Source organism: Arachis hypogaea, chromosome 5 (genome assembly GCF_003086295.3).
Source record: "Arachis hypogaea cultivar Tifrunner chromosome 5, arahy.Tifrunner.gnm2.J5K5, whole genome shotgun sequence".
Classification (NCBI taxonomy): domain Eukaryota; kingdom Viridiplantae; phylum Streptophyta; class Magnoliopsida; order Fabales; family Fabaceae; genus Arachis; species Arachis hypogaea.
In genome coordinates this window covers 66,311,387-66,335,670 of record NC_092040.1, presented here as the reverse complement: position 1 = coordinate 66,335,670, position 24,284 = coordinate 66,311,387, and the positions used below count along the sequence as shown (strand labels likewise).

General features: G+C 33.6%; 1 protein-coding gene and 1 long non-coding RNA gene across 4 annotated transcripts; both read left to right on the top strand.

Annotated features, from left to right (window-relative positions):
* Nucleotides 1-4,340: 4,340 nt before the first annotated feature.
* LOC112801644 (uncharacterized) lies at nucleotides 4,341-7,636 on the top strand. The gene is made up of 5 exons (XM_025844508.3): nucleotides 4,341-4,915; nucleotides 6,230-6,329; nucleotides 6,436-6,571; nucleotides 7,067-7,162; nucleotides 7,250-7,636. The coding sequence occupies exons 1-5, from the start codon at nucleotides 4,387-4,389 to the stop codon at nucleotides 7,385-7,387; spliced, it is 999 nt and encodes a 332-aa protein (XP_025700293.2). The 5' UTR covers nucleotides 4,341-4,386; the 3' UTR covers nucleotides 7,388-7,636.
* A 7,431-nt stretch (nucleotides 7,637-15,067) lies between these two features.
* On the top strand, nucleotides 15,068-23,166 carry LOC112801643 (uncharacterized). Of its 3 annotated transcripts, XR_003202005.3 has the most exons (6): nucleotides 15,112-15,522; nucleotides 16,802-16,888; nucleotides 17,002-17,142; nucleotides 17,257-17,362; nucleotides 19,016-19,100; nucleotides 22,512-23,166. It is a non-coding gene; the product is annotated as an uncharacterized lncRNA (long non-coding RNA). The 3 variants fall into 3 exon arrangements; XR_003202001.2 differs by lacking the exon at nucleotides 22,512-23,166 and having other exon boundaries at nucleotides 15,068-15,522; nucleotides 18,017-19,421; XR_003202003.3 differs by lacking the exon at nucleotides 22,512-23,166 and having other exon boundaries at nucleotides 15,073-15,522; nucleotides 19,016-19,421.
* The last annotated feature ends 1,118 nt before the right edge of the window (nucleotides 23,167-24,284 follow it).

Below are 24,284 nucleotides of genomic sequence, written 5' to 3'. Positions count from 1 at the left end.
CCCTAGGAGTGATGGTCCATTTCAAGTGCTCGAAAGGATCAATAACAATGCTTACAAGATTGACCTTCCAGGTGAGTATAATGTCTCAGCTACTTTTAATGTCTCTGACCTGTTTCCTTTTGATTATGTTGCAGATTCGAGGACGAATCTTTTTCAGGAGGGAGGAAATGATACGAGTCATGTGGGACAAACTGAGAACTGTCAAATGCCAATTAGTCCAATTACAAGAGCAACAACCAAGAGAATAAAAGAAGGTTTTGCAAACATGGCTAAATCATGTGTTCAGGAGATGCATCAAGAATTAGGCAAGACAATGATTAACGATTATTAAAAGTCAAACATCTTACTATTTTACAAGATGCATTGAAGACTCTCATTAGTCAAGATGAATTAAAAGAGACATCACCTTCTTAGAATTTATTTTATGTTTATTTTATTTTTGTTGTTTGTTTGTTTTAGGCCCAGTTATGATTTGGCTCATTTTTTATTCTAGTGAACTTATGAGTTATGGTTTTAAATTTAAGAGGTATAAAAACCCTCTAAAACTTGGTAGCCACTTTTTTCCTTAATTTTGATGAATGAAATTTTCTTTGAGTTTCTTTGAGAAACTTGGGTGTGAACAGATGAGGTAGAGTGATTCCCTTAGCTGTTGCATCATGAAATCAAATTGAGGCAGAGGAGTCCCTTTCTTTGATCTTCCACTTTATCCTAGGTTACGTTCCGTATCAACCATCAACAAGAACACCAAATTCATAACCTCTAAGGATATTAGCCAAATGCATAATTAGCATTTTCGAGCCAATCATCAATACCAACAATCCAATCCTTATCCTAGGGTCACTAGCCTAATTTTTCACATTACATTATATTTTAGATACAGAAAACCGAAATCATACCTTGGCCGATTCCCCGCTCAACCCGGAACACTTCCAAATTTCAAGGTTCCAAAACCTCACCAATAGATTTTCAAGCTTATAACTCCACTCTAAAGCTTTCCAAAACCATCAATCAAGCTCTAATATACTTATACAAACTACCTATTCCACAATATCACATCCAAAACATAACAACTCAATAACTAAACACAACACTTCAAGCATTTTACTTAGGGTTGAGAATCTTACCAAGCCTAAGGATCAAAGAGCAAGAAGAAGCTTTTCCTTCAAGATAATTGGATACTATAACATCAAAAGTAAAAAATCTCAACACTTTACCCACTAAATTTTTTAAATTAAGGGCTGGAAATTCAGAGAGGGATTCATGGCATACCTCAAGAACAAAGTTGTGGGATTTGTAGAGCTCGACGCTTGGTCGCAAACGGTGCGGCGATCGGAGTTTCGAATCAAAAGTTATGGCACTTTGAATCAAACCGAGGGTTTGCTTCTTCGTCCTTCTCCCATAGCTGTTTCAACATGTTCAGCTTGCCAAATGGGGAGAGAAGGAGCTGAGCTCATTCATTTAATGTGAATGGGTTGGGTCCATGGGCTCGGTTTGGGTCCGATTTGGCTCGTTCGACCCAATCTTGAGCTAATTTCTTTAAAATTAGTGTCAAAATTTTCGTTTTAATTTTCTCTATCATATTAAACCATAAAAAATCACATTTCTAATTTTCTAGAATAAATTTTAATTTGTAGGTTAATTAGTCATTAATTAACTGAGTTTTACAAGAAACATGACATTTTGATAATTAGAGTGTTACAACTAAGAATATTATTGCACATATAAAACTTTTAATAAATATTATTGTTGATTTATTCGTACCTAATTATTAATTATTTTATTATTTGTTTACAATAAATTTATATAGTTGATTAAAATAATTGTCATATCAAAAATAATATTTATTATTTGCAATTTTTTAATTTAACTATTTTTTTCATAATTATACTGAGAGCAAATAAAAAAATAAAAAAAAAACTTAAAAATCGAAAAAAGAAAGAAATTTCATATTAAAAAATTTAAAAATAGCATATTAAAGAAGAATAGTCGTAATATATAAATTGAGGCAACAGTTTAAATTTAAATTAATTTAAAACTAATTTAATCAAATATCAATATTAGACTAAATTACTTAAATAATATTTAATCTATTCTAGTCCTTAGACACGTATAGATTAGAGCCATTCTCGTAAGGACAACCAACTGAAACAACATCATAAGTTCGAACATTTAGAATTTGTGTAAATTCAGACCATCCCTTTGTTAAATAAGCTTCATCATCTGCTATCCATGCAATGTGGTAAGGTATAGAATTGTGACACCGAGAAACTAAACTGACATTTATTTTCCTCAATGGCATTGCATTGATACAAAAAAAAGGCCGGTAATTTCTGAAAAAAAAGTCACAATATGTTATAAAATTATTTTAATTACGAAAAACTTAAAATAAGAAAATTTAAATATATTACCAATCGTTGAAATTGTTTTCCGAGTTTGATACGAATATATCAAAACTGAACTTAAATTGAGAAAATTCTTCTCCACTTCGAAGATTTTCGGGTAGACATAGAAAGCATGGAAGGAATGGAACTTGAACTTGGCCTACAAAGCTCCATGGAAATAATTCCTTAATAAAAAACTGAGCTCCTCCCAAGAAAACTGACTTTACCCACATTCCATTAGGTTGGTCATAATATGTGAGTAGATCCAACCATCCTTTGGTAAAATAGAGTTTACTATTCCTTGAGATGGCATTTGATGGATGTGGTGTATTGTAAACGATTGCGATAAAAGACAATCGCATTGGAACATTAGACGAAAAGAATAAATTGGAGTAAGAACAATCATTAAATTATCAAAAGAATAATATAATAGAATGAGTATATAAAAAATACTATAAAAAGTTATAAATTGTACCTTAAAAGGATTAACCTCATGAAAAACGAAGAATACATTCTTATTCTATGAAGTAGTCAAAGAAGAATAATAAATTAAAAATAATAGAGTTGACTCTCAGATCTAGACTCACGAACAAAAAAAAACTATATATAGCCTTTATTAGAACAAAAATAATTATATAAATTAGTTATTATTAAGTTAATTTTTTATTATTTACATTATACATTATATATTTGCCGTGATTGAATAAGCTATTATCATATCATGTACATTTTTATTATGATTAGAATCATAGATTTTTGTTTAATTTTTAAAGTAGATATCAATATTAACTTGTCAAAAATTATTTGATGTATTAACATAATTACATAGAAAATGAAACATAACAACTAAAATTAAATTTATTAACTAAATGAAGTTAGGTATACAATGTTTGGCAATTATTTTAGTATTTAATTATTGATATCTACTACTACTACTATTATTATTATTATTATTATTATTATTATTATTATTATTATTGGTCATCATTAGCGTAACAACTTGCCATTAATAAAATTATTCTATAATGAATGAGAATTAGAATTGTATCAATATAATTAAAATGATTAAACATATTCTCGATTGATAATTAGTTTAATAATGCATTAAATATTAAATTTATATAATTATAATAAAGATATTTTTTAAATTAGTATAATCATGTATTACTCATTAAATGCTAATTGTAATATATATAATTATAATATTATAATATAATTATAATAAATATATTTTTCTAAAATAAATTTAGAAGAGAGAGTAATGCTTTTATTTTGGAGGAAAAATGAATTTATGAAGAATTGACACATCATTTTTTTTAGTTGATAATGCAATAAATATTTTCCTTTTACCAAAGATAGAAAGACTCGAACCCGCAACTTCTAAATGAGTATGAGGAGATTATGCTATCTGAGTTAGAGCTTGCTAGCATAATAATGCAATAAATATTGATTTTATATAATTATAATAAAAATAGTTTCCTAAATTAACATTATTCATTAAATGTTAATTGTAATATAATTATAATAAAAATATTTTTCTAAAATAACTTTAAAAGAAAAAATAGTACTTTTATTTTAGAAAAAAATGAATTTATAAAAATTAACTCCTCATTTTCATTAGTTAGAGAAAAAATTAGGTTTAGACTTTTAGTGTATTAAGGAAATAGATTAGTTTTTGTCTCTTTCTAAAACTTATATTTTGAATTTTTTCGATTCTTTATTTTTTTTTTTTGAAAATTTTGAAGAAAAATATTCTTTACAAATATAATTTTTTTTAAAATACATTAAAATTAGAAAAAATATAGAGAGCTAATGGCCTAAACGTACAATGTGTACAATGAAGATTTAGGAAGTTACATTGTCCTGTCAGATTATGTTGAGATGAGTGAGTTTATGACATTGTATGCTTAAATCATTAGCTCCCTAGTAATACCCTTCAAATTATAATTTAATAACTTTAATCATACCGCCGTAAATTCTCATAAGTCATAAACAATAAAATCAGATGCCTTGTTTCTTCTCTAGTTTCTTCTCTAGTTTTCTTCTTCTACGGCTCTTCCTTGCGCGCCTCCACCAGCTTCCTCCTTCTTCTCTTCCATCATTCCCATCACGCGTCAACACGCGAGCGATGGATTCCCTCTCCACTGTCTCCCCTTCCATGGTGCTCCCTCCACTAAATCCTTTCAACCGCCACACGCGCCACCTTGCACTCTTCTCACGCGCCCCTCTCCCTCCCAGTCTTCTCTCTTCCTCGACGTCTTTCTCCAAACTCTTCAGCATCAGCTTCATCAGAAGAAGAACAAGAAGGACCACGAGAGGCTTAAACGACGTCTCGTGCAGCGCTGGCGGTGCCGACGACGTTAAGGGAAGCAAAAACGACGGTGGATACGATGAAGAAGAGGAGGTTGAGAGGGCGCTTCATATGGACGGGACCATCCCTGGAACCTCCGACGAGTTCGTCAAGCGTGTCTCGTCTCGCGCTTACGACATGCGCAGGCATCTCCAACAATCCTTCGATACCAGTAGCTACGACGGTGCGTTTTCCTTATTCTGATGTCGTCCCCCCCCCCCCTTTTCTCTCTCTCTAATTTTAGGGTTTATTTAGATGTTAGGGAAATTTGGACTTGCTCTGATAAAAGGAAAGTAGTTTAGTTGAATTACCTGCTGAGTAGCTGTCCCTAATTTTTGGTTAAAAAAAATTGATTAGAGCTGCCAGTGTTGGAGAGGCATACCGCTTACAGAATTTGAAATGCTTGAATAGAAATGACTACTAGTGGTTTCAACCCTTGAGGGAAAAATAAAACCCGAAACCTTAGGAAAGTTATTTGATTTTGTTTGCTTGGGTACATGAATGTTCTGTGCCCTTGATGATACATCACTATACCAATTATGGTACTTATTGCTGTTTGTGCTTTTTTGATAAGAGAAAGAAAAAGGAGAAAGGTGGTCCATTGCATGATGCTCAGTCTAGTGGTCTCTGAACATACTTGATGTACATACCATAGCCTAACATCTCTAGTCCCCTGTGTGAAGAATTGAGATACTTTTGTAGGATTTAAATGCATGATCTAGGACACAACGAATGACCTTACATTTCTGTCAAGGCTCATCCGAAGAAAGAAAGAAGGGAAGAGCAGAAGATAATTATATACAAAAAGGATGAACAAAACAACAAGGATGTGACCATCGACTAAGCTAAGCTTTCCTATCTTATTTTTGTTTATTGTTCAACAAAGTGGAACCCTTTGGAGAGGATTATGGAAAAATCAGAGGGTTAGCAGCAAAAATTAGTCATTGATGAAGTTCATTGTTCATCTCAAACCAAAACCACCAAAATAGTGTACTGCAGGCTTCTATAGGGGTTTTCCATCATGGCAAATATAACTGTATGATGTGTTGCGGAATAGTCTGATCCATGTGAGTAACTGATCCGATCTAGTTAGGCCAGACTTGATTGTTGTTTTAAACATACAACAGTGGAGCGTTGCTTTAGGGTGTGTTTGCGAGTTGGAGTTTTGGAGGGGAAGGGATGGAAAGGAAGGGTTTCAAGAGTAAAGAGGACTTCATGTTACTCTTCAAACCCTTTTCTTTCCGTCTCTTCCTGTCCAAAACCAAAAGTAAATGATTTACACTACCTTGCTGCATGTTTAAATATGCTGTGGTTGCCTGTGTTGTACATAGTGCTGGTTGTGTTGTGCGCATTTTTGGATAGATTGATATGCCCGTGTCCCTGTTGGGTGTACCCATGTGTGTAGGTGGATAGGGAGATTGTCATAGAAAATTGATGGTTTATATGGTAAGTAAAGCATTATTAATATTTTGTTTGTTCCTTTCGTTCATTTTAACAGTATTAGATTCCAACCCTTGGAGAGAAACTTCAAAGCCTGTTTATGTACTAACGCAAAAGGAAAATCAATTGTGGACAATGAAAACCCGAAGAAATAGAAGGTTTGATCCACTTTTATGCTTGCTTTTTCACCCCTCCTTAGTAGTATACACCATATTTCCTACCTGAGATTTTTTTTCTCTTTCTCTTTTTCTTAATCTCTAACAGTGAGGTTGAGCGAGAGCTTGGCTTATTATTTTCCAAAGGAGGCAACTGGAGATCTGGACTTGGGAATCAGTCCAAACAAGCAAGGGGAGGGACAAAGTTTCAAATGCTTGTGGAAGATATTAGAGAGGGAGTGCTGGTATATATTCATACAAATGCATCACCACGGTTAAATTTATAATTATCAATGTATTGTGTCATTGTGAACATTTAGTAATGTGAATTTCCAACAAATTCTAACTTTATGCTCTACCATTTTATTTTGACTAAATGGTAATATGATGATTCTTTTGCTGCTGCATATAAAACACCTTGAGTAGTTTTTTCTTGCTATTTTGATTTTGAGTAGTTTTTCTTGCTATATCATAGCCTACAGTCTTAAATAATGTCACTAGTAATTGTACTCTTTCTCTTTTTTATTTTTTGGCATTGTGCACTTTCTTTCTTAGCATACATCTGTGTGTAAATTTCCATGAGGCGTATTAAAATTTCCCTCTATTATCCCCTACAAAACATGCCTATATATAATTTTTTTGGGGTGGAAAAGCCTTGTTTGTAAGATACTGCGTATTTATTGCAACTTTTCAGTCATTAGAATGGTTTAATTGCTTACAACTTCACAATATGTTTTCAGGTATTTGAAGATGAAAATGAAGCAGTAAAGTACTGTGACTTGCTACAAGGAGGTGGTCAAGGTTGCGAGGGTGTTGCTGAGATAGAAGCCTCATCGGTAAAGAAAACTAAACAAATTGTTATTTTCCATCTGTGCTACTTAAATAACTTCCAAACCATAACGTCTGCAATGTCCATCTTGCAGATATTTGATCTTTGCCAGAAAATGAGGGCTCTTGCAGTTCTATTCCGCAGAGGGAGGACACCTCCACTACCCGAAAGCCTTCAGCTCAATCTGCGAGCTCGGAAACGGTCACTTGAAGACCAGGACGACTCGATATGAAAATTAAAGTTCCCTTTTGTGATAAATGGCATTGGCAGGGAAGCATACATTATGCTAAGTTTCTTAGGCCCCGATAGGGAAAGAAAAAAGAAAAAGAAAAAGAAAAATGCTAAGATGTATAAAATTATTAAAGCCACGAAAAAAAATGTACAAAATTATTATTAGAGCTTAGTAAAACTGTAAAAGAAATTGATTTCTTGATTATAATTGAAAAGAATATATATAGCATGTACGGTTATGTTACACGTATACGACAAAACTCGTTTACAATACTCAGCACGTGAAAATTATATACTCTCTTGATGTTATTGTTTCTTTTTCATCTTATTGTTCTGTGGTTGCATCTTCTTTTTCTGCTAATCCTGCTTTTAATTATTGTTGTTTTTCGTTCGATTTCTTCATCATCGATCTCTTTTTCTTTCTCTCGACCAGCCTACTCTCTTTTATTTTTCATTTTTTAGTATTGATAAAAAATAATTTTTTTCGAAAAACATGAAAACCACTAAAATTTTAGTTAAATAATACAAAACTGTAACTTGAAAAATACAGAATTTTTTTGTTTATAATTATTCCTATCCTGGTTCAAAATTCAAAATTAGACCTAAAAATAGACAAAGTTCATGTACGTCAAATTCGCTTCACCACCGTATCTGACCTCATCATCACCGTGTCTGACTTCACAGGGTTGACCTGGTATGTAGAACCTTAATTGCACCTATAAATAAGCTCATATATTTAAGATAAGATCTTAACAACTTCTAGATAAAAGGGAAAGATAACTACCCGCTAGAATAGGAAGGGAGGTTACAAAAGTGGCCACAAGATCACTCATTCGATTGTGAAAATACCTCTTTCAACTCAAGTATTTCTCAACTTTAATCTACATAAAAACCTGCCTAAAACTCTTGCTAATTTAAGCATCGGAATCCCTTGCAGGTATCACCCCATTCTCAAGATGTCGGATGATGGCACCTCTTCCATAGAGACATCGGACTTAGCATCCAAAAGGAGTTTGAATCTCACGTTTAGGTTCAATCCATCCATTTCAAGTAACCATTGTAACATCCTATATAATTAAATGATTTATGAGATACATTGATTTTTATATTAATAAGGATTATTATATAATTTTATTATAATTGAATATTTTGCATAATTGAGATTAAAACTCAGTAATGGAAGAATTACATAATTTAATTTATGTCATTTCTATTACGAATATTTATTTTATTAATGTGAGCTTTCAAAGACTAATTTATTAGGAATGATTAAATTGATAAAATACTTTTAAGTTTAAGTAAATTAATATTTATGTATAATTTTTATTATAATTAGTTATTTTATTTAAATTGAAATTAAAATTCCGGTAAGAGAAATATAATAAAAGATCTTATAATTTAATTTAGGTAATTGATATTTCAAGTTTAAAGTGTACCTTATAAAATGTTATTAATATATTTTTTTTGTAATTTAAATAAAAAGTAATTATCTGAACTCATTGGTACGTTGATAAACAAAATTATATATATATTTAAAGTAATTTTACAGTATTATATTTAAATCTTAAGTTACTCTGTTATTTCGAATATTTTGTAAAATTCATATATTACTCGTATATATTTTATTCTAACCCTAGTCCTATGTTCATTGTTTTATACATTATTATTTAACAATAATGTTCTGCATTTAAGTAATTTCCCTAACTAAGTCCAACTATGATATTTTCTCTCACGTGCTGCGCTACCTTTTCTTTCATGCTTTCGTAATAGACTTTTAATGTAAATCTCTTTAACATAAAGCTTCCTCTTCAACGTAAAGCTTCTTTCTTCGTTCTTCTTCAACGTAAAGCTTCTTTGTTCTTTTCTGATTTCTCTTCAGATTTTCGTTCGTTTTCGTTGTATTTCTCCTCTGATTTCTTCTCTTTCTCTTCAAATTTTGATCTACATTTGAATAACATATTATTCTTTTGAATCGAATAGTGTATTATTCTTCTGAATCAAATAGCATTTTATCAAAACAATGAATGGTTCAAGCTCAAATCAGTTGAATGAGAGCAATTTAGATTATTCTTCAGAATCGAATCAACTGGATGAGGTTTGGATTGGTCTTCATTTTATCTGGTTTCAATCTTCAATAATTTTGAATTGAATGGAATGGAATACTATTGAATAAAGTAATAAAACCAGTGTTCAATTTTTGGTTCATTTGGTATTACACAATAGTCTTGTTTTGATAATATTTTCGGTTTATTCTAGAATGCAAGAATTTTTGAATTTGAATTTATATAATGGACACTTTTCGATTTATTTGTTATTACACAATGGTCTTGTTATGATCTTATTTTGGTTCATTCTTCAACAATTTTAAATTGAATAGAACAGAGTGCAATTAAATAAAATGATAATGAATAATTTTGTCATTCTTTACTAAAATCAATGTTGTTTATGAATTTGAATTTGGATAGAATGCAAGGGTTTCTGATTTTATAGAATGCATATGTTTCGACTCATTGGTTATTACACAATGGTCTTGTTATGACAATATTTCGGTTCATTTTACAGTCCAATGTGTTGTCGATGAACAATTTATCCCAAAGGTTGAGATGACTTTCAAGACACTTGAAGAAGCTGAAAAGTTCTATAAAGATTATTCCAAACTTGCTGATTTTTCTACGAAAATAAGAAATACCACTCAGAAGGGAGATGAAATTAAGAACGAACTAATTACATGTAGTAGAGAGGGGAAATAGAAATCCAAGATATCTCGAACTCTGAAGACAAACCCTTCAGCCAGAATAAACTGTCCAGCCAGGATTTATGTGCATATATTGAAGGACGTTGGTCTTTTTATTATGATACGTGGCCAGGAGGGCATTTTCATCATTTTAGAACTAAAGAAAAAAATAGTAATCTCGTCATATTCAAAGATTTGAATACTCGAAGAATTGTACCATGCCGGTCTTGGACATTAAGAAGACCAAGAGTTAATCTAAAAAATAATAGTGTTGAAATGGCGACAACTCATAAGGCCCATTGGGTTAAGGCAGGACAACAAGAAGCCCAATAATGCTTTTCAAATTTAATTAGAGGCATAATTTATTATTAATTTTTGAATTTTATAAGCATTTATTTTAATTTGTTTTGCTGTTAGAGTTTATTGAAAGATTTGATTTACTTCTAATTTGCTTAATAGTATTTTTAAGGATTTTAAATTCAAATCAAATTTTATCTAATATAATAAGATCAAATATGATTTAAATTAATTATCATATCTTTAGGATTTTAAAATTTAAATCAAATCTGATCTAATCCAATAAGATCAAATTTGATTTAAATTAGTTATCTTATCTCTAAGAGATTTAAATTAAGTCATCTTATTTTATCTTTTAGTCAGTTTGTTAGAGGCATATTTAAACACCTTTGGTGAGACAATTTACACAATTTTTTATGAATGAAATTTTCTTTGTGATTTATGCACATTTTTTTAGTGTGATTAAGTGAGGTGAGTGATTTTCTTCGCTTGTTGCATGAAGAAGATCGAAGGATCCAACATTATAGTGATTCAATGTGGTGGTTTTATCAACTTCATCCCTCTGATCTAGGTTGTCAAAGACAGGAAGACCTAGTAGAAAATTCCTTCCGGTGACCTAGGTTGCTAAGAACATATTTCTTACAGGTCTAGTATGAAAACCTTTATCTACCCTTTTATGCTTCTGCCGCATCTTTTTTGTTGCGTCTTTTCTCCATCCTTTTTCTTACCCCTTTATCCTTCGTACTAATCTCTTATCATCTGATATCAGTTATAGGTCGTAGGTAAATTCTTATTTATCTACATATTCCATGGGTCTTGTTTAGTCCCTTTGTTTTTTTTTTCACTTTAATTTCTGCAAATTCACTTTAGAGTCCACAAAAAAAAGAAAAGAGTCGCGAAAAAAATGATTGAGTATTACGATAGTGATGATGAAGGAATTTCATATGTGAAAAAGGGTTCTTGGTTGCAAATCCTTGCATTTAAAAGGAGAAATGATCCTGAAGCTTATTTTGGATGGGAAAGGATGGTAGAGTCGATTTTTGCAAATTGCATCCTTTCAGAGAAAAAGAAGGTTCGACTGGTACAAGCCAATTTTTCCACTGAATTAGAAAGACCTAGAAGACGGTATGGAAAGAGCCCAATTTGTAGTTGGGAGAAGATGAATAAAATCATAAGGAATCGAGTTGTGCCATCATCATACTACAACGAATTTTTTATAAAATTTTGTAAGTTACAACAAGTTTCATAATCAGTGATGGAGTACCACAAGGAGTTTCTATATTTGATGGAAAGGCTAATATTAAAAGGAGTCCCGAGGTTCTTATGGAACAATTTTTGTTTGGATTATGCGAAGAACTTGCAGATAAAGTACAACGTTACCGTTACACGACCATGGAGGATGGTCAAATTGGCCATTGACATGGAGCATATGCAACAATTTATAGCAATTTGGAATTCCAAAGGAGCAAAATTTGAGGATCAAACACAAGTCAAAGTTCTTGATTTCAAGAAGAATATTATAGATCAACATAAGAAGAGGATTTCTTCTACGCCTATCTTTAATTCTTCTTCAAAGCCAGATATGGAAGAATTTGTTGAGTATGCTGTAGATGGAGATGTATCCTTGGAAGATTTAAAAGTGTAGAATTTCTCAATTGGGTCCTTGGGATGTGAGCAATTTGAAAAATATGAGAGAAAAGAAACTGAGAAAGAGAGTGAGTGTTTGAGTGAAAAGAATCCATGTTTGATTGAAAGCAAGAGTTTTGAGAGAAAAGAGGAGAATAGTGAGTGAGAGGTGTCAATGAGTAAAAAAGAAACTTAGAGCAATAAACACAATTGTGAGAGAGATATAGAAAGTTTTAGCTTAGACAAGATTCCATTTGTATCATTGAATTCTACGGAGTCTTTAGTTTCTCATACATCTAACTATGAAATTCCTAGTATTTTTATATCAATTTTTTCAGGCTTTGTAGATTCACTAGTCAATTATGGAGACATTAATATGGATGAAAAAGAAGAAAGACAAATTGCACACTTTAGACAAGATGGTGAAAGTATGGTTGGAAAAATTGAACTTGCACATATGAGGGGACATAGCCACAATTCAGTGGGTAGAGAAGAGCCATCAAGCTATAGTATTTGAATCCGAGGATTGGGTTTGGATTCCTTGGAAGGAAGAAGAGCTTCTCATTCAAGATTCGAGGACGAATCTTTTTGAAGAGAGAGAGGATGATATGTGGTCAGGAGGACATTTCATCATTTTAGAGCTAAGGGGCAGCATGGTAATCTCGTCAAGTCCAAAGATTTGAATACTAGAAGAATTATACTATACCGATCTTGGACATTAAGAAGATTAAGAGTCCGTCTCAAAAACAATGGTGCTGAAATGGTGACAAGTCATAAGGTCCATTGGGCTAAGGCAGGACAACAAGAAGCCCAATAATGCTTTTCAAATTCAATGGGAGGCATAATTTATTATTAATTTTGGAATTTTTAGGCATTTATTTTAATTGGTTTTGCTGTTAGAATTTGTTAAAAGATTTGATTTACTTCTGATTTGCTTAGTAGTAATTTTAGGGATTTCAAATTTAAATCAAATCTGATCTAATCTAATAAGATCAAATCTGATTTAAATTAATTATCATATCTTTAGGATTTTAAAATTTAAATTAGATATATTATCTTTAGGAGATTTAAATTAAGTTATCTTATCTTATTTTTTACTTAGTTTGTTTTAGAGGTCTATTTAAACACCTTTGGTGAGACAATTTACACAACTTTTGATGAATAAAATTCTTAGTGCTTTATGCACGTTTTTTTAGTGTGATTAAGTGAGGTGAGTGATTTGCTTTACTTGTTGCATGAAGAAGATTGAAGGATCCAACACTATGATGATTCTGCGTGGTGGTTTCTTCTACTTCATCCCTCTGATCTAAGTTGTCAAGGATAGATTTTTTGAAGGTCTAGTAGGGAATCTCTTCCGATGACCTAGGTTGCTAAGAACAGGTTTCTTAGAGGTCTAATAGAAAAACCTTTATATATCCTTTTACGTTTCTGCTGCGTCTTTTCTGTTGCGTCTTTTCTCCAACCTTTTTCTTATCCCTTTATCCTTCGTACTAATCTTTTATCATATTATTTCTAAAGTTATTCTGAATTATTTACATCCTTGCTGTCTAGATCTAGCAGAGATGCTTAAACAACACAGAGAGCTTAGCATATTTGTGCGATGTACCATTGAAAATAATGAGGAAGCCAGAATCAGAACGGGTAAAACATATTAGTCATTTGTAGTAGCAGTGGGTCGTCATCATGAACTAAGTTTTATTAAAAAAGATGTGAGAAATTATATTACAATAGAAGTACGAAATGTTTCCAAACAAGATGATGCCAACGAATTTGGGAAGTACTTATTAAAAATGAAAGAGAAGAATCAAAATTTCTTTTGTGAGCTTAACCATGAAGTTGATCACTCTATCAAAAATGTATTTTAGGATGACGCAAGAAGCAGGGCTGCATATGAGTATTTTGCAGAAGTAATTTCATTTGATATGACTTACAACACAAACAAGTATTCGGTTCACTATGATATAATATTCGATTCATATGCATAACCAGTTCCAGTTCATAATCGTTGGTGTCCATTTACAGGTACAATATGGTTTTTGGCTCTTTTGTGGGTGTGAATCCATGGTCAGTCGACACTTCTTGGATGTGCTTTGATGAAAAATGAGGATATTCAGTCAATCAAATGGTTATTTGAATGTTGACTTCATTACATGGGAGGAAAGGCACCAAAATGGATTCTTATCGATCAATGCACATTGATTCAAAGGGCTATTGAGAGCTTTATGCCAACAACAATTCACCAGTGGTGCATTTGGCATATCAAGAAGAAGATCCCAAGTAAATTAAATGGCTACATGCGACACGAAAAAATCGAACAAGAGATGAGTCATGTTGTTTGGAACTCGTTTACAAAAGATGCATGTGATAGGAATTGGAATGATTTTGTCATGAAGTATGGTGTTTGAGGTTATAAGTGGCTTTCAAGTAACCAAGGCTTCATTTGAATTAATTGATGTTATTTTTTCGGTGAAAACGGGTATAAGTTTCAGTTCATTTTGTGTCTAATTTCGGTAATATTTGAAGATTGCACTATAAGAAAAAAGGCCTGTCGGCACCTTTTTTTCTTGCCACGCTTTTAAAGCGTGCCCAAAAGTGGTCTTGGGCACACTTTTGCGAGGTGGCCATTGATTTATCATTTGGCCACGCTTTTTTTGACACGCTTAAAAAGTGTGCCCGTAGAGGAAAATCGGCACGCTTTTTTAAGGGTGGCCACTTATTTAAAATTTGGCCACGCTTTTTTACTGCCACGCTTTTTTACTGCCACGCTTGAAAAGCATACCCATAAAGAAAAGTCGGCACGCTTTTACGAGTGGCCACTAATTTAATATTTGGCTACGCTTTTTTTGCCATTTGCCATGCTTGAAAAGCGTGCCCATAGAAAGAAACCGACACACTTAAAAAACGTGGCTATACCTTGTGTATTCATAAAAAAATCTACCGATAAAGTTCCCCCTAAAATTTTAGTTTCCCACCTATTTTTCCCACACTTAACCTATATTTTTCTAAGTTATCAAATTTTACCCAACACCACACACTAATAACTTAAACACTAGTCACCAAAAACAAAAAAATAAACACTAACTAAAACATTGAAACCCTAAAAGTTCAGCCTTCATCTCCTCGCTCGAACCCTCTCGAACCCTAAAAGCTAAGGCGCCGTCAGCTTCATCTTCGCGATCGAACCCAGCCCTGGTCGCCTCTCTCTGTCGCGGTGCTGGTCGCCCTGTCGCGGTTCTGCTCAACCTCATCTTCTCGAACCCAGCCCTGGTCGTGGTGCTCCTCGCCTCTCTCTGTCGCGGTTCTGCTCAGCCTCATCTGTTCGAACCCAGCCCTGGTCGTGGTGCTGCTCGCCTCTCTCTGTCGCGGTTCTGCTCAGTCTCATCTTCTCGAACCCAGCCGTGGTCATGGTGCTGCTCGCCTCTGTGTCGTGGTTCTGCTCACCTCTCATCTTCTCATCTTCTTGAAGCTTTCTTGTGGAGGTGAGGTTTTTCAGCAACGTTCTTTTTTGTTATTCATTATTATTTTATCAAAATGGTTATGTATTTTGATAGTGATAATGCGTCCTGTGGCATAATGTTGTTCAATGTCATGTTTTTCTTCATATTTTATTTTATTTTTGAGAATTTGGGTTTTATACTTCAATTTGATTTCTAGATTTTGAATCTGGTTATGTTTATATATTCTTGTTCCTCATATTAATATGAAACTACAATGTTTGGTGTGAATGAATTTTCTTTTTGCTTTGGATTTGGACCTCTCACCATTGATAATGTGGTTAATTTCATGGGCTTTTTTTAATGCTAAATATTTCTGGAATAATGTATGGAACTACCAATTCAGAATTTCCTGTTTCAGTTGAGACTCTCAATGTTTTTTAAGTTTTCTAGTCATCTGGTGTGATGAATGATGAAATTGGTTATTGAAATTTGATGGAAAAAAAATTAAACATGCTTTAATAAGTTAATAATGTATCAAAAATTAAACTGATGCTTTAATAGTTTAATTAGTGTTAGATACTTAGACTGTTAGTTACTTAATTAGTTTTTTTTTTGGTTGAAGAATTTGAATATCTAAAACTGAAATACTGAAACTCTGAAATGTTAGGGTTAGTTTAGTTTGTTTTTAATAGCTGCTTCTTGTAATTTGTAGTTCTTACTTGTTAGTGTGCTGTGTTGGTTATGAATTTATCAACTTTGATAGTGGACTAGTGGATAACTTGGCAATTGAATCCTGAAATCTGAATTTGTTATTTATCATTTATTCATTTTATCAACTTTGATAACTTTGCAACTGAATCTGAATGTAAACTGAGCTCCTCCAATTCTGTTAGCAACCCTGCCAATGGTAGCTCCAAAATATGTTATATTGTTCTGCAAATTAAACATATAGTTATTGATTTTGGAGATAGAAATGCTTTAATGATAATATTGAATTATTGATTCAATCATGTAGTGGTGAATCTTACTTTACAAATGAGAGCACCATTGCTTATATATACTGATGGAAAATAATATGCTTTATTTAGTATATCTTAGCTTTTTCTATCATCTCAGTTTATTTAGTATATCTTAGCTTTTTCTATTTGATGGAAAATAATATGCCTCTCCTTCAAGAATTTTTTTTTTTTGTTTAAGAACATTTTCAGGCTTGTTTCTTATATATTGTTGTATTTATCTTGTTAAATAATAAGCAAGCTCAGATATACTGTTATGTTTGTAGTTTCAGAATATCTAATTGTTCAGAATTTCATATTTTTAGTTGCCCCTACTGCATAAAGATCTTCTTGCATCTGGATTACGCAAGAGATCCAGCGTTCTCCTGTACGATCCTCTTGGAACTGGCAGAGTAAGTTGCTGAGAACCTATTAATGACAATATTCAACCTGCCTTTTACATTTTTCCCCCTTACTGAAGTTTTCTGACTCCATTCTGTTTTCAATTATTTTTATTGCATTTCAGACATTATTAGCAAAAGTTGTTGCTACTGAATTTGTTAACTTGATATTGGGATAATAACAAGTTCAAATGGAAGCATGCTTGGTCAGATGTGAGCAGCAGTAATATAAATAAAGATCTTTTTACAACTTTGAAAAAAAGAAAGTAAGTTAAATATGTTGATAGTTTTCTGGTGTTTGAAGTATTTTCTTTTTGAAGTTTTATTGTTTAGAAATGTTACTTAAGAAATTCTTTTCTCTCTCTATTTTTCTTCTACAGTATCCTCCTTGTTACAAGGACATCAGTTTCTGGATCAATGAATCATTTACTGAAAACAAGCTGTGTGAACTTGTTAGAGGAATTGCTGGGGGATCTTGTATAAGAGGTAATTCTTTGAAAGTTCTAGTGAACCTTTTCTCTTGCATTTAAATGTATATGGATTATCAATGTTACTTTTTCTTGAATGTCCAATGGATTAAAAATATATCTGGGCTGATCTGATCTGGGATTGAAAATTGGGGTTAATGATATAATTATGAAGAGCTCAGGTGCAAAGCAAATTAAATGTTGTGTTAAGATGAGCTCTGATGTCCTTATAATAATGAAGAGTTGCTGTTTGCTCTCAATTTTGTTCATGTATAGATCCTTTTCCTCCTCTGAGCATGTGATTCATGCTATATAGACAGATATATGTATTATTCCATTTTCGCATAGGCGATATACAGTATTTTGTATCCTCATTTTCCTTGACATGATGTTTCCCCACGCAAGAGATTACTTGTGATTGCTTTCTATTTTTAGCCTAAAAAAAAGTAAAATGGTAAGAGCAGACTTGCATCTATTCCTCATATCATTGCTTTATAAAAGACTCTTCTCTTAAATTTTAAACAATGAGGTTAACATAAAAACTCTTGTTTTATTCAAACCTTTTATTACAATATAATTCAAACTCCTCTTGAAGCTTTCTTTGTGCCTGTTGTTTCTTCTTCACTGCTTGTTTATTACTACTTTCCTGATTCTGTGGCTGTGGTTTTTCCAGTGGCTTTTGCTGTTGGACCTGGACATTTTTACAAGACAATAAGCCTCTTACCACTGCCCAAGAGGGTTGTTTTTCTGTTTTCTGAGGCTTCTGGTGGTGGTGGCTTACATGCTTAGTCACTATTGTCTATTGGTTTAAGAGGTTTTGGTTTGCTCATTGTTGAAAAAGTTTGCTTCTTTTTTCTGCTTGAGAGTTCAGCCTAACAAATAATGGCTTATGCCTTACATGGAAGAAATTGTAGCAGATTGGGACTTGGGATTTGAAGCATTGTTTTTGTTTTGTCTATAGTGTTAGAATATTTATTCACAAGTGTTGGGTCTATGAAGCTTTGGAGGAATTTAGTTATTGTTTTGTGAGAGATATTAGAGATGTATAATCTATCATGATGTGGTATCTAGCCATTGGTTTTTTCTTGATTCAAGAGTTTTTTTTTCTTTGAATTAATGGGAAAGCAAAGAGATGTGGCCTACTACTGGTCGGTCCCCTTCCTTTCATGATTTGGCTGTCCTATGTGTAATTAAGAAGTTGTTAAATATCATATTCACAATCTTTTTTTTGCCTCAAGAGGTTACTAATTCCCACGAATGATTAAAGTACTTGGATTTACTGTCTCTCTAATACACATCTGATTGTTAAACTCTAAACCTTTTCTTCTTTTAAATGAACCATTAATTATTCTTTTAATATATATTTTTTTCTTTTTTATGAAATAAGAATAACTCATTAATCAAGTGACACACTTAAAAAATAAATGTTTATGAATTAGAGGTTTAATTTAAGATTTTTACTATCAAGTTTTTACTCTTAAAAACATAACCTGCATATATCATTACACAAAACTAGTATTTATTTTTTCTACCTTTGTTTGCCATGTCATATACTAATCAATATATACAACAGTAAAATTGAAAACTGTGTTTGCTTGAACTGAATCTTGTGTTTGCTTGGTTGCTATTGAATTTTATTAGTGTTGATTTAAGTCTATTTTTTTTAATACAGGCTTTTAATAGTTGTGTTTTCGCTGCTGTTGCTGCTGCCACCTGTCTTGGTTTGCTTCTACTGTGGTACTGCCGTTGCTGCTAGGGTACGGATTTAGTTTCTACGGTGCTAGTTGACTATTATCTTTATTTTAGTTTAATTTTAAAAATTCCGACAGCTTCTGTAGAGGCAACTACGCTAATGTGATCGGGGTTATTTATGTCCTAACCTCGTAAACTTATTATAGTTGTTATAACTTATTTGTTTTGTAATAGAACCTCTATCATTAGAGGTCATGTGATCGTGGTTTTCTATGTCCTAACCTCATATAATTTGTTATTCATGTTATGTATACTACTTAAGTGCTTTCTCGAGGCAGCCACTTCAAGGCTTTCTTTAAGAATTGCTAAAACTCAATTTTCTTTGATATTTTTTGTTAGTTATTTTCAAAGTATTTTGGAGGTTGGAAAAACATTGTCTCTTATTAGTTACATAGGAAGCTAGATTTGCAGTTAGCTAGTGAGACTAACATTATTAAGGACTTTAGAATAGGAACTTAGCTATCTATTTGAAATACATAGGTTTTCGATGGATGTCTCCAAGGATTGGATGGATACGCCCCGTCATTTGAAAGAATATCAACTCGGTGTAGAAAGGTTTTTACATTTTGCTTTTTCATCAATGGGAATTCCTCAAGGGAAAGAAATTCAATGCTTATGTAAAAAGTGTTGTAATAGACTTTGGTTAAAGAGAGATGACGTGTATAACCATTTAATATGCCATGGATTTGTAGAAGGTTATAGGCGGTGGTTTAATCATGGAGAATCACTTGTTGCTATAGATGTTGACAGTGACACAGACGGTGAATATAATTGTAATGATAACATTGATGAGCTGTTACGTGATAGATTTAGAGATGCTACATAATTTGATGGACAAAATACAGGGCCCAACGAATGTGCAAAGGAATTTTATAAATTGGTGGACGAGACAAGCCAAGAACTATACCCCGGATGTAAAGGATTCACAAGATTATCTTTTACTATCCGTCTTTACCTGTTAAAATGCTTGCATGGTTGGAGTAATGTGTCGTTCACTTCTCTCTTGGAATTATTAAAAGAAGGAATGCCACATTTGAATATCCCTACTTCATTTGATAAAACTAAGAATATGATAAAGAATTTGGGTCTTGACTACCAAAAGATCGATGCATGTCCTAATGACTGCATGTTGTATCGAAACGGGCATGAGAATGACGTATCATGCCGTGTCTGTGGATCATCCCATTATGTTGAGCATCCTGTTATGGAAGAGGATGATGTAACCTCATCAAGAAAGTCTTGTAAAGTTGCCGCAAAAACTCTAAGGCATTTCCCTTTAATTCTCAGATTTCAAAGACTTTTCATGTGCACAAGGATGGTTGAAGCTATGTCTTGGCATCATAATGAGCGTGTTAAAGATGGCTCATTAAGGCATCCTGCTGATGGTGAATCATGGAAAGAATTTGACAGTCAACATGAAGATTTTGCAAAGGAGCCTCGTAATGTGAGACTAGGCTTAGCAAGCGACGGGTTCAATCCGTTTCGAACTTTGAGCAGTACACATAGTACATGGCCTGTTGTTTTGATGGTGTACAATCTACCCCCTTGGATGAGCATGAAGCCTGATTATTTTATGTTCTCTTTACTCATTCCTGGACCACAATCACCGGGAAATGACATTGATGTCTTTCTTCAACCGCTTATTGAAGAATTGAAAGAACTGTGGGAGTCAGGTGTAGAAACATATGACTCTTCAAAAAATAAAACATTCAACATGAGAGCATGTCTTTCATGGACAATTAATGACTTTTCTGCGTATGCTATGTTATCTGGCTGGAGTACAAGGAAAACTGGCTTGTCCGTGTTGTAATGATGAGACTTCTTCTATCTATTTGAAGTATAGTCACAAGATTATCTATATGGATCATCGAAGATTTTTACCCATGAATCATCCGTGGAGGCATAACAAAAGATCTTTCAATGGAAAAAATAAACTTAGGTCTCCACCCCAGCTATTAGAGGGAACAACTGTATTTGACATATTGTAAGAGATAGATAACTCTTTCGGGAAGAAGCAAAAGAGATCAAAGAATGGGCTATCAAACTGGAAAAAGCGGTCAATATTTTTCGAATTACCATATTGGAAGTACATGTTTAGACATAACCTTGATATCATGCACATAGAGAAGAACATAGTTGATAACTTAATAAGAACTCTATTGGATATTGCCGAAAAGACAAAAGATCATGCAGCTGCTCGTTTTGACCTTAAAAACATGGGTATCAGGAAAAACCTTCAGTCAAAAGATACGAAGGATGTGAAAAAAACTAAGTTAGCAAAGGCATGCTACTCAATGACTCCAGCAGAGAAAACAATCTTTTGTGGTGTGATGAAAGGGGCAAAATTACTAGATGGAAGTGCTTCCAACATCTCTCGATGTGTGCAACAAACAGAAAAGAAGATTTCCGGTTACAAGACCCATGATGCTCATTTTATGTTACATTATTTGTTGCAAGTACCAATCAAGAGCATACTTCCTGACCCTTGGTGCCATTGCTCTAATTCGATTATGCTCATTTTTTCGCCGGGTATGTCAGAAGGTAATTAGCCTAGCTGAGATGGCAAACCTAAAAGCAGAAATTACTGAGACATTATGCCAACTCGAGAGAATTTTTCCTCCAAGATTTTTTGACATAATGGTGCACTTGCCTATTCATGTGGCAAATGAGGTGAGGTTAGGTGGTCTAGTTCAATATCGTTGGATGTACCCTGTTGAACGGTATATGTGCACACTAAAATTGTATGTTCATAACAGAAGTTGTCCAGAGGGGTCCATTGCTGAAGGATATTTGGTTAATGAGTGTATAAACTTTTGCTTAAGATATTTGCATGAGGATGTTCAGACAAGATTCAATAGAGTCCCTAGAAATAATGATGAGTGTGTTTCAGATGAGATGCGAACTCCCAGTTTGTTTCCAAACAAAGGATGTCCCTTGGGTGGAAAAATGGGAAATGTGTTCATCTTAGATGAAAAATCAGAAGCACAAGGACATGCATACATCCTGAATAACTGTGATAAGATTGAAGTCTACATGAGGTATTTTGTTTGCTTTATTATCATCTGTTAGTTTGCAACTACAACATCGTACCATACTAACAAATAAGAATATTTGATATGTTTAGGGAGCATGGGAGTCAAGTTAATGATAACAATCCACGCAGAACGAAGTGGGAGAAAGCCAAAGACCATAGTTAATAATTCTCAGAATGGTTTAAAGTTCGTGCCATGAAAAAAGATGTGCCTGGTTGGGCAAAAGGGTTGGTGATGAGCGGATAATTTGTACGCTTTTTGGCATTGTTTTTAGTATGTTTTTAGTATGTTTTAGTTAATTTTTATTATATTTTTATAAGTTTTTACTTAAAATTCACTTTTCTGGACTTTACTATGAGTTTGTGTGTTTTTCTGTGATTTTAGGTATTTTCTGGCTGAAATTGAGGGACCTGAGCAAAAATCTGATTCAGAGGCTGAAAAGGACTGCAGATGTTGTTGGATTCTGACCTCTCTGCACTCGAAGTGGATTTTCTGGAGCTACAAAAGTCCAATTGGCGCGCTCTCAACTGCGTTGGAAAGTTAGACATCCTGGGCTTTCCAGCAATGTATAATAGTCCATACTTTGCCCGAGATTTGATGGCCCAAACAGGCGTTCCAAGTCAAATCAAGAATTCTGGCGTAAAACGCCAGAACTGGCACAAGAATGGGAGTTAAATGTCCAAACTGGCATAAAAGCTGGCGTTTAACTCCAAGAAGAGTCTCTACACAAGAAAGCTTCAATGCTCAGTCCAAGCACACACCAAGTGGGTCCGGAAGTGGATTTTTATGTCATTTACTCATCTTTGTAAAGCCTAAGCTACTAGTTCTCTACAAATAGGACTTTTTGCTATTGTATTTTCATCTTTGGACGTCTAGTTCTTAGATTTTCTTGGTTCTTCTGGTTCCCTCTCTGGGGCCGAAGCCAATGATCACCATTATCACTTATGTATTTTCAACGGTGGAGTTTCTACACACCATAGATTAAGGTGTGGAGCTCTGCTGTACCTCGAGTATTAATGCAATTACTATTGTTCTTCTATTCAATTCGGCTTATTCTTGTTCTAAGATATCATTTGTTCTTCAACTTGATGAATGTGATGATCCGTGACATTCATCATCATTCTCACCGATGAACGTGTGCCTGACAACCACCTCCGTTCTACCTTAGATTGAGTGGATATCTCTTGGATCCCTTAATCAGAATCTTTGTGGTATAAGCTAGAATTGATGGCGGCATTCAAGAGAATCCGGAAGGTCTAAACCTTGTCTGTGGTATTCTGAGTAGGATTCAAGGATTGAATGACTGTGACGAGCTTCAAACTCGCGATTGTGGGGTGTTAGTGACAGATGCAAAAGAATCACTGGATTCTATTCCGACATAATCGAGAACCGACAGTTGAATAGTCGTGCTGTGACAGAGCGCGTTGAACATTTTCATTGAGAGGATAGGACTGTAGCCATTGACAACGGTGATGCCCAATATATAGCTTGCCATGGAAAGGAGTAAGAAGGATTGGATGAAGACAGTAGGAAAGCAGAGAGACGGAAGGGACAAAGCATCTTCATACGCTTATCTGAAATTCTCACCAATGAATTACATAAGTATCTCTATCTTTATGTTTTATTTATCTTTTATTCATAAATCATCCATAACCATTTGAATCTGCCTGACTGAGATTTACAAGATGACCATAGCTTGCTTCATACCAACAATCTCCGTGGGATCGACCCTTACTCGCGTAAGGTTTATTACTTGGACGACCCAATGCACTTGCTGGTTAGTTGTGCGAAGTTGTGATAAAGAGTTGAGATTGCAATTGAGCGTACCATGTTGATGGCGCCATTGATGATCACAATTTCGTGCACCAGTTGGCTAGAGGTCCAAATAGAGTTGCAAAAAGATTTTCAGGTTTTGTTATCAACGGGTATAGGTTCTGTTCATACCCTGGGTCGAGCTGACCGACCCGGGATGTTTAGCGACATGGCGACCGACCTCTTCAGGTCAGACTATTTTTCTTTGTTATTTTATGTTTTCTACAGGTTGATGATCATGGAAAGTCACAAAATCAATTGAAAAAGCAAAAACAGAATGAAAAATAGAAAAAAAAAACAGCACACTCTGGAGGAAAATTTGCTGGCGTTTAAACGCCAGTAAGG

Excerpts from the sequence above, each read along its gene's own strand:
- LOC112801644 (XM_025844508.3), top strand. The coding sequence starts at position 4,387 with ATGCCTTGTTTCTTCTCTAGTTTCTTCTCTAGTTTTCTTCTTCTACGG. Across the intron at positions 4,916-6,229 it reads CGATACCAGTAGCTACGACG|TATTAGATTCCAACCCTTGG; the intron begins GTGCGTTTTCCT and ends TCATTTTAACAG. Across the intron at positions 7,163-7,249 it reads CTGAGATAGAAGCCTCATCG|ATATTTGATCTTTGCCAGAA; the intron begins GTAAAGAAAACT and ends TCCATCTTGCAG.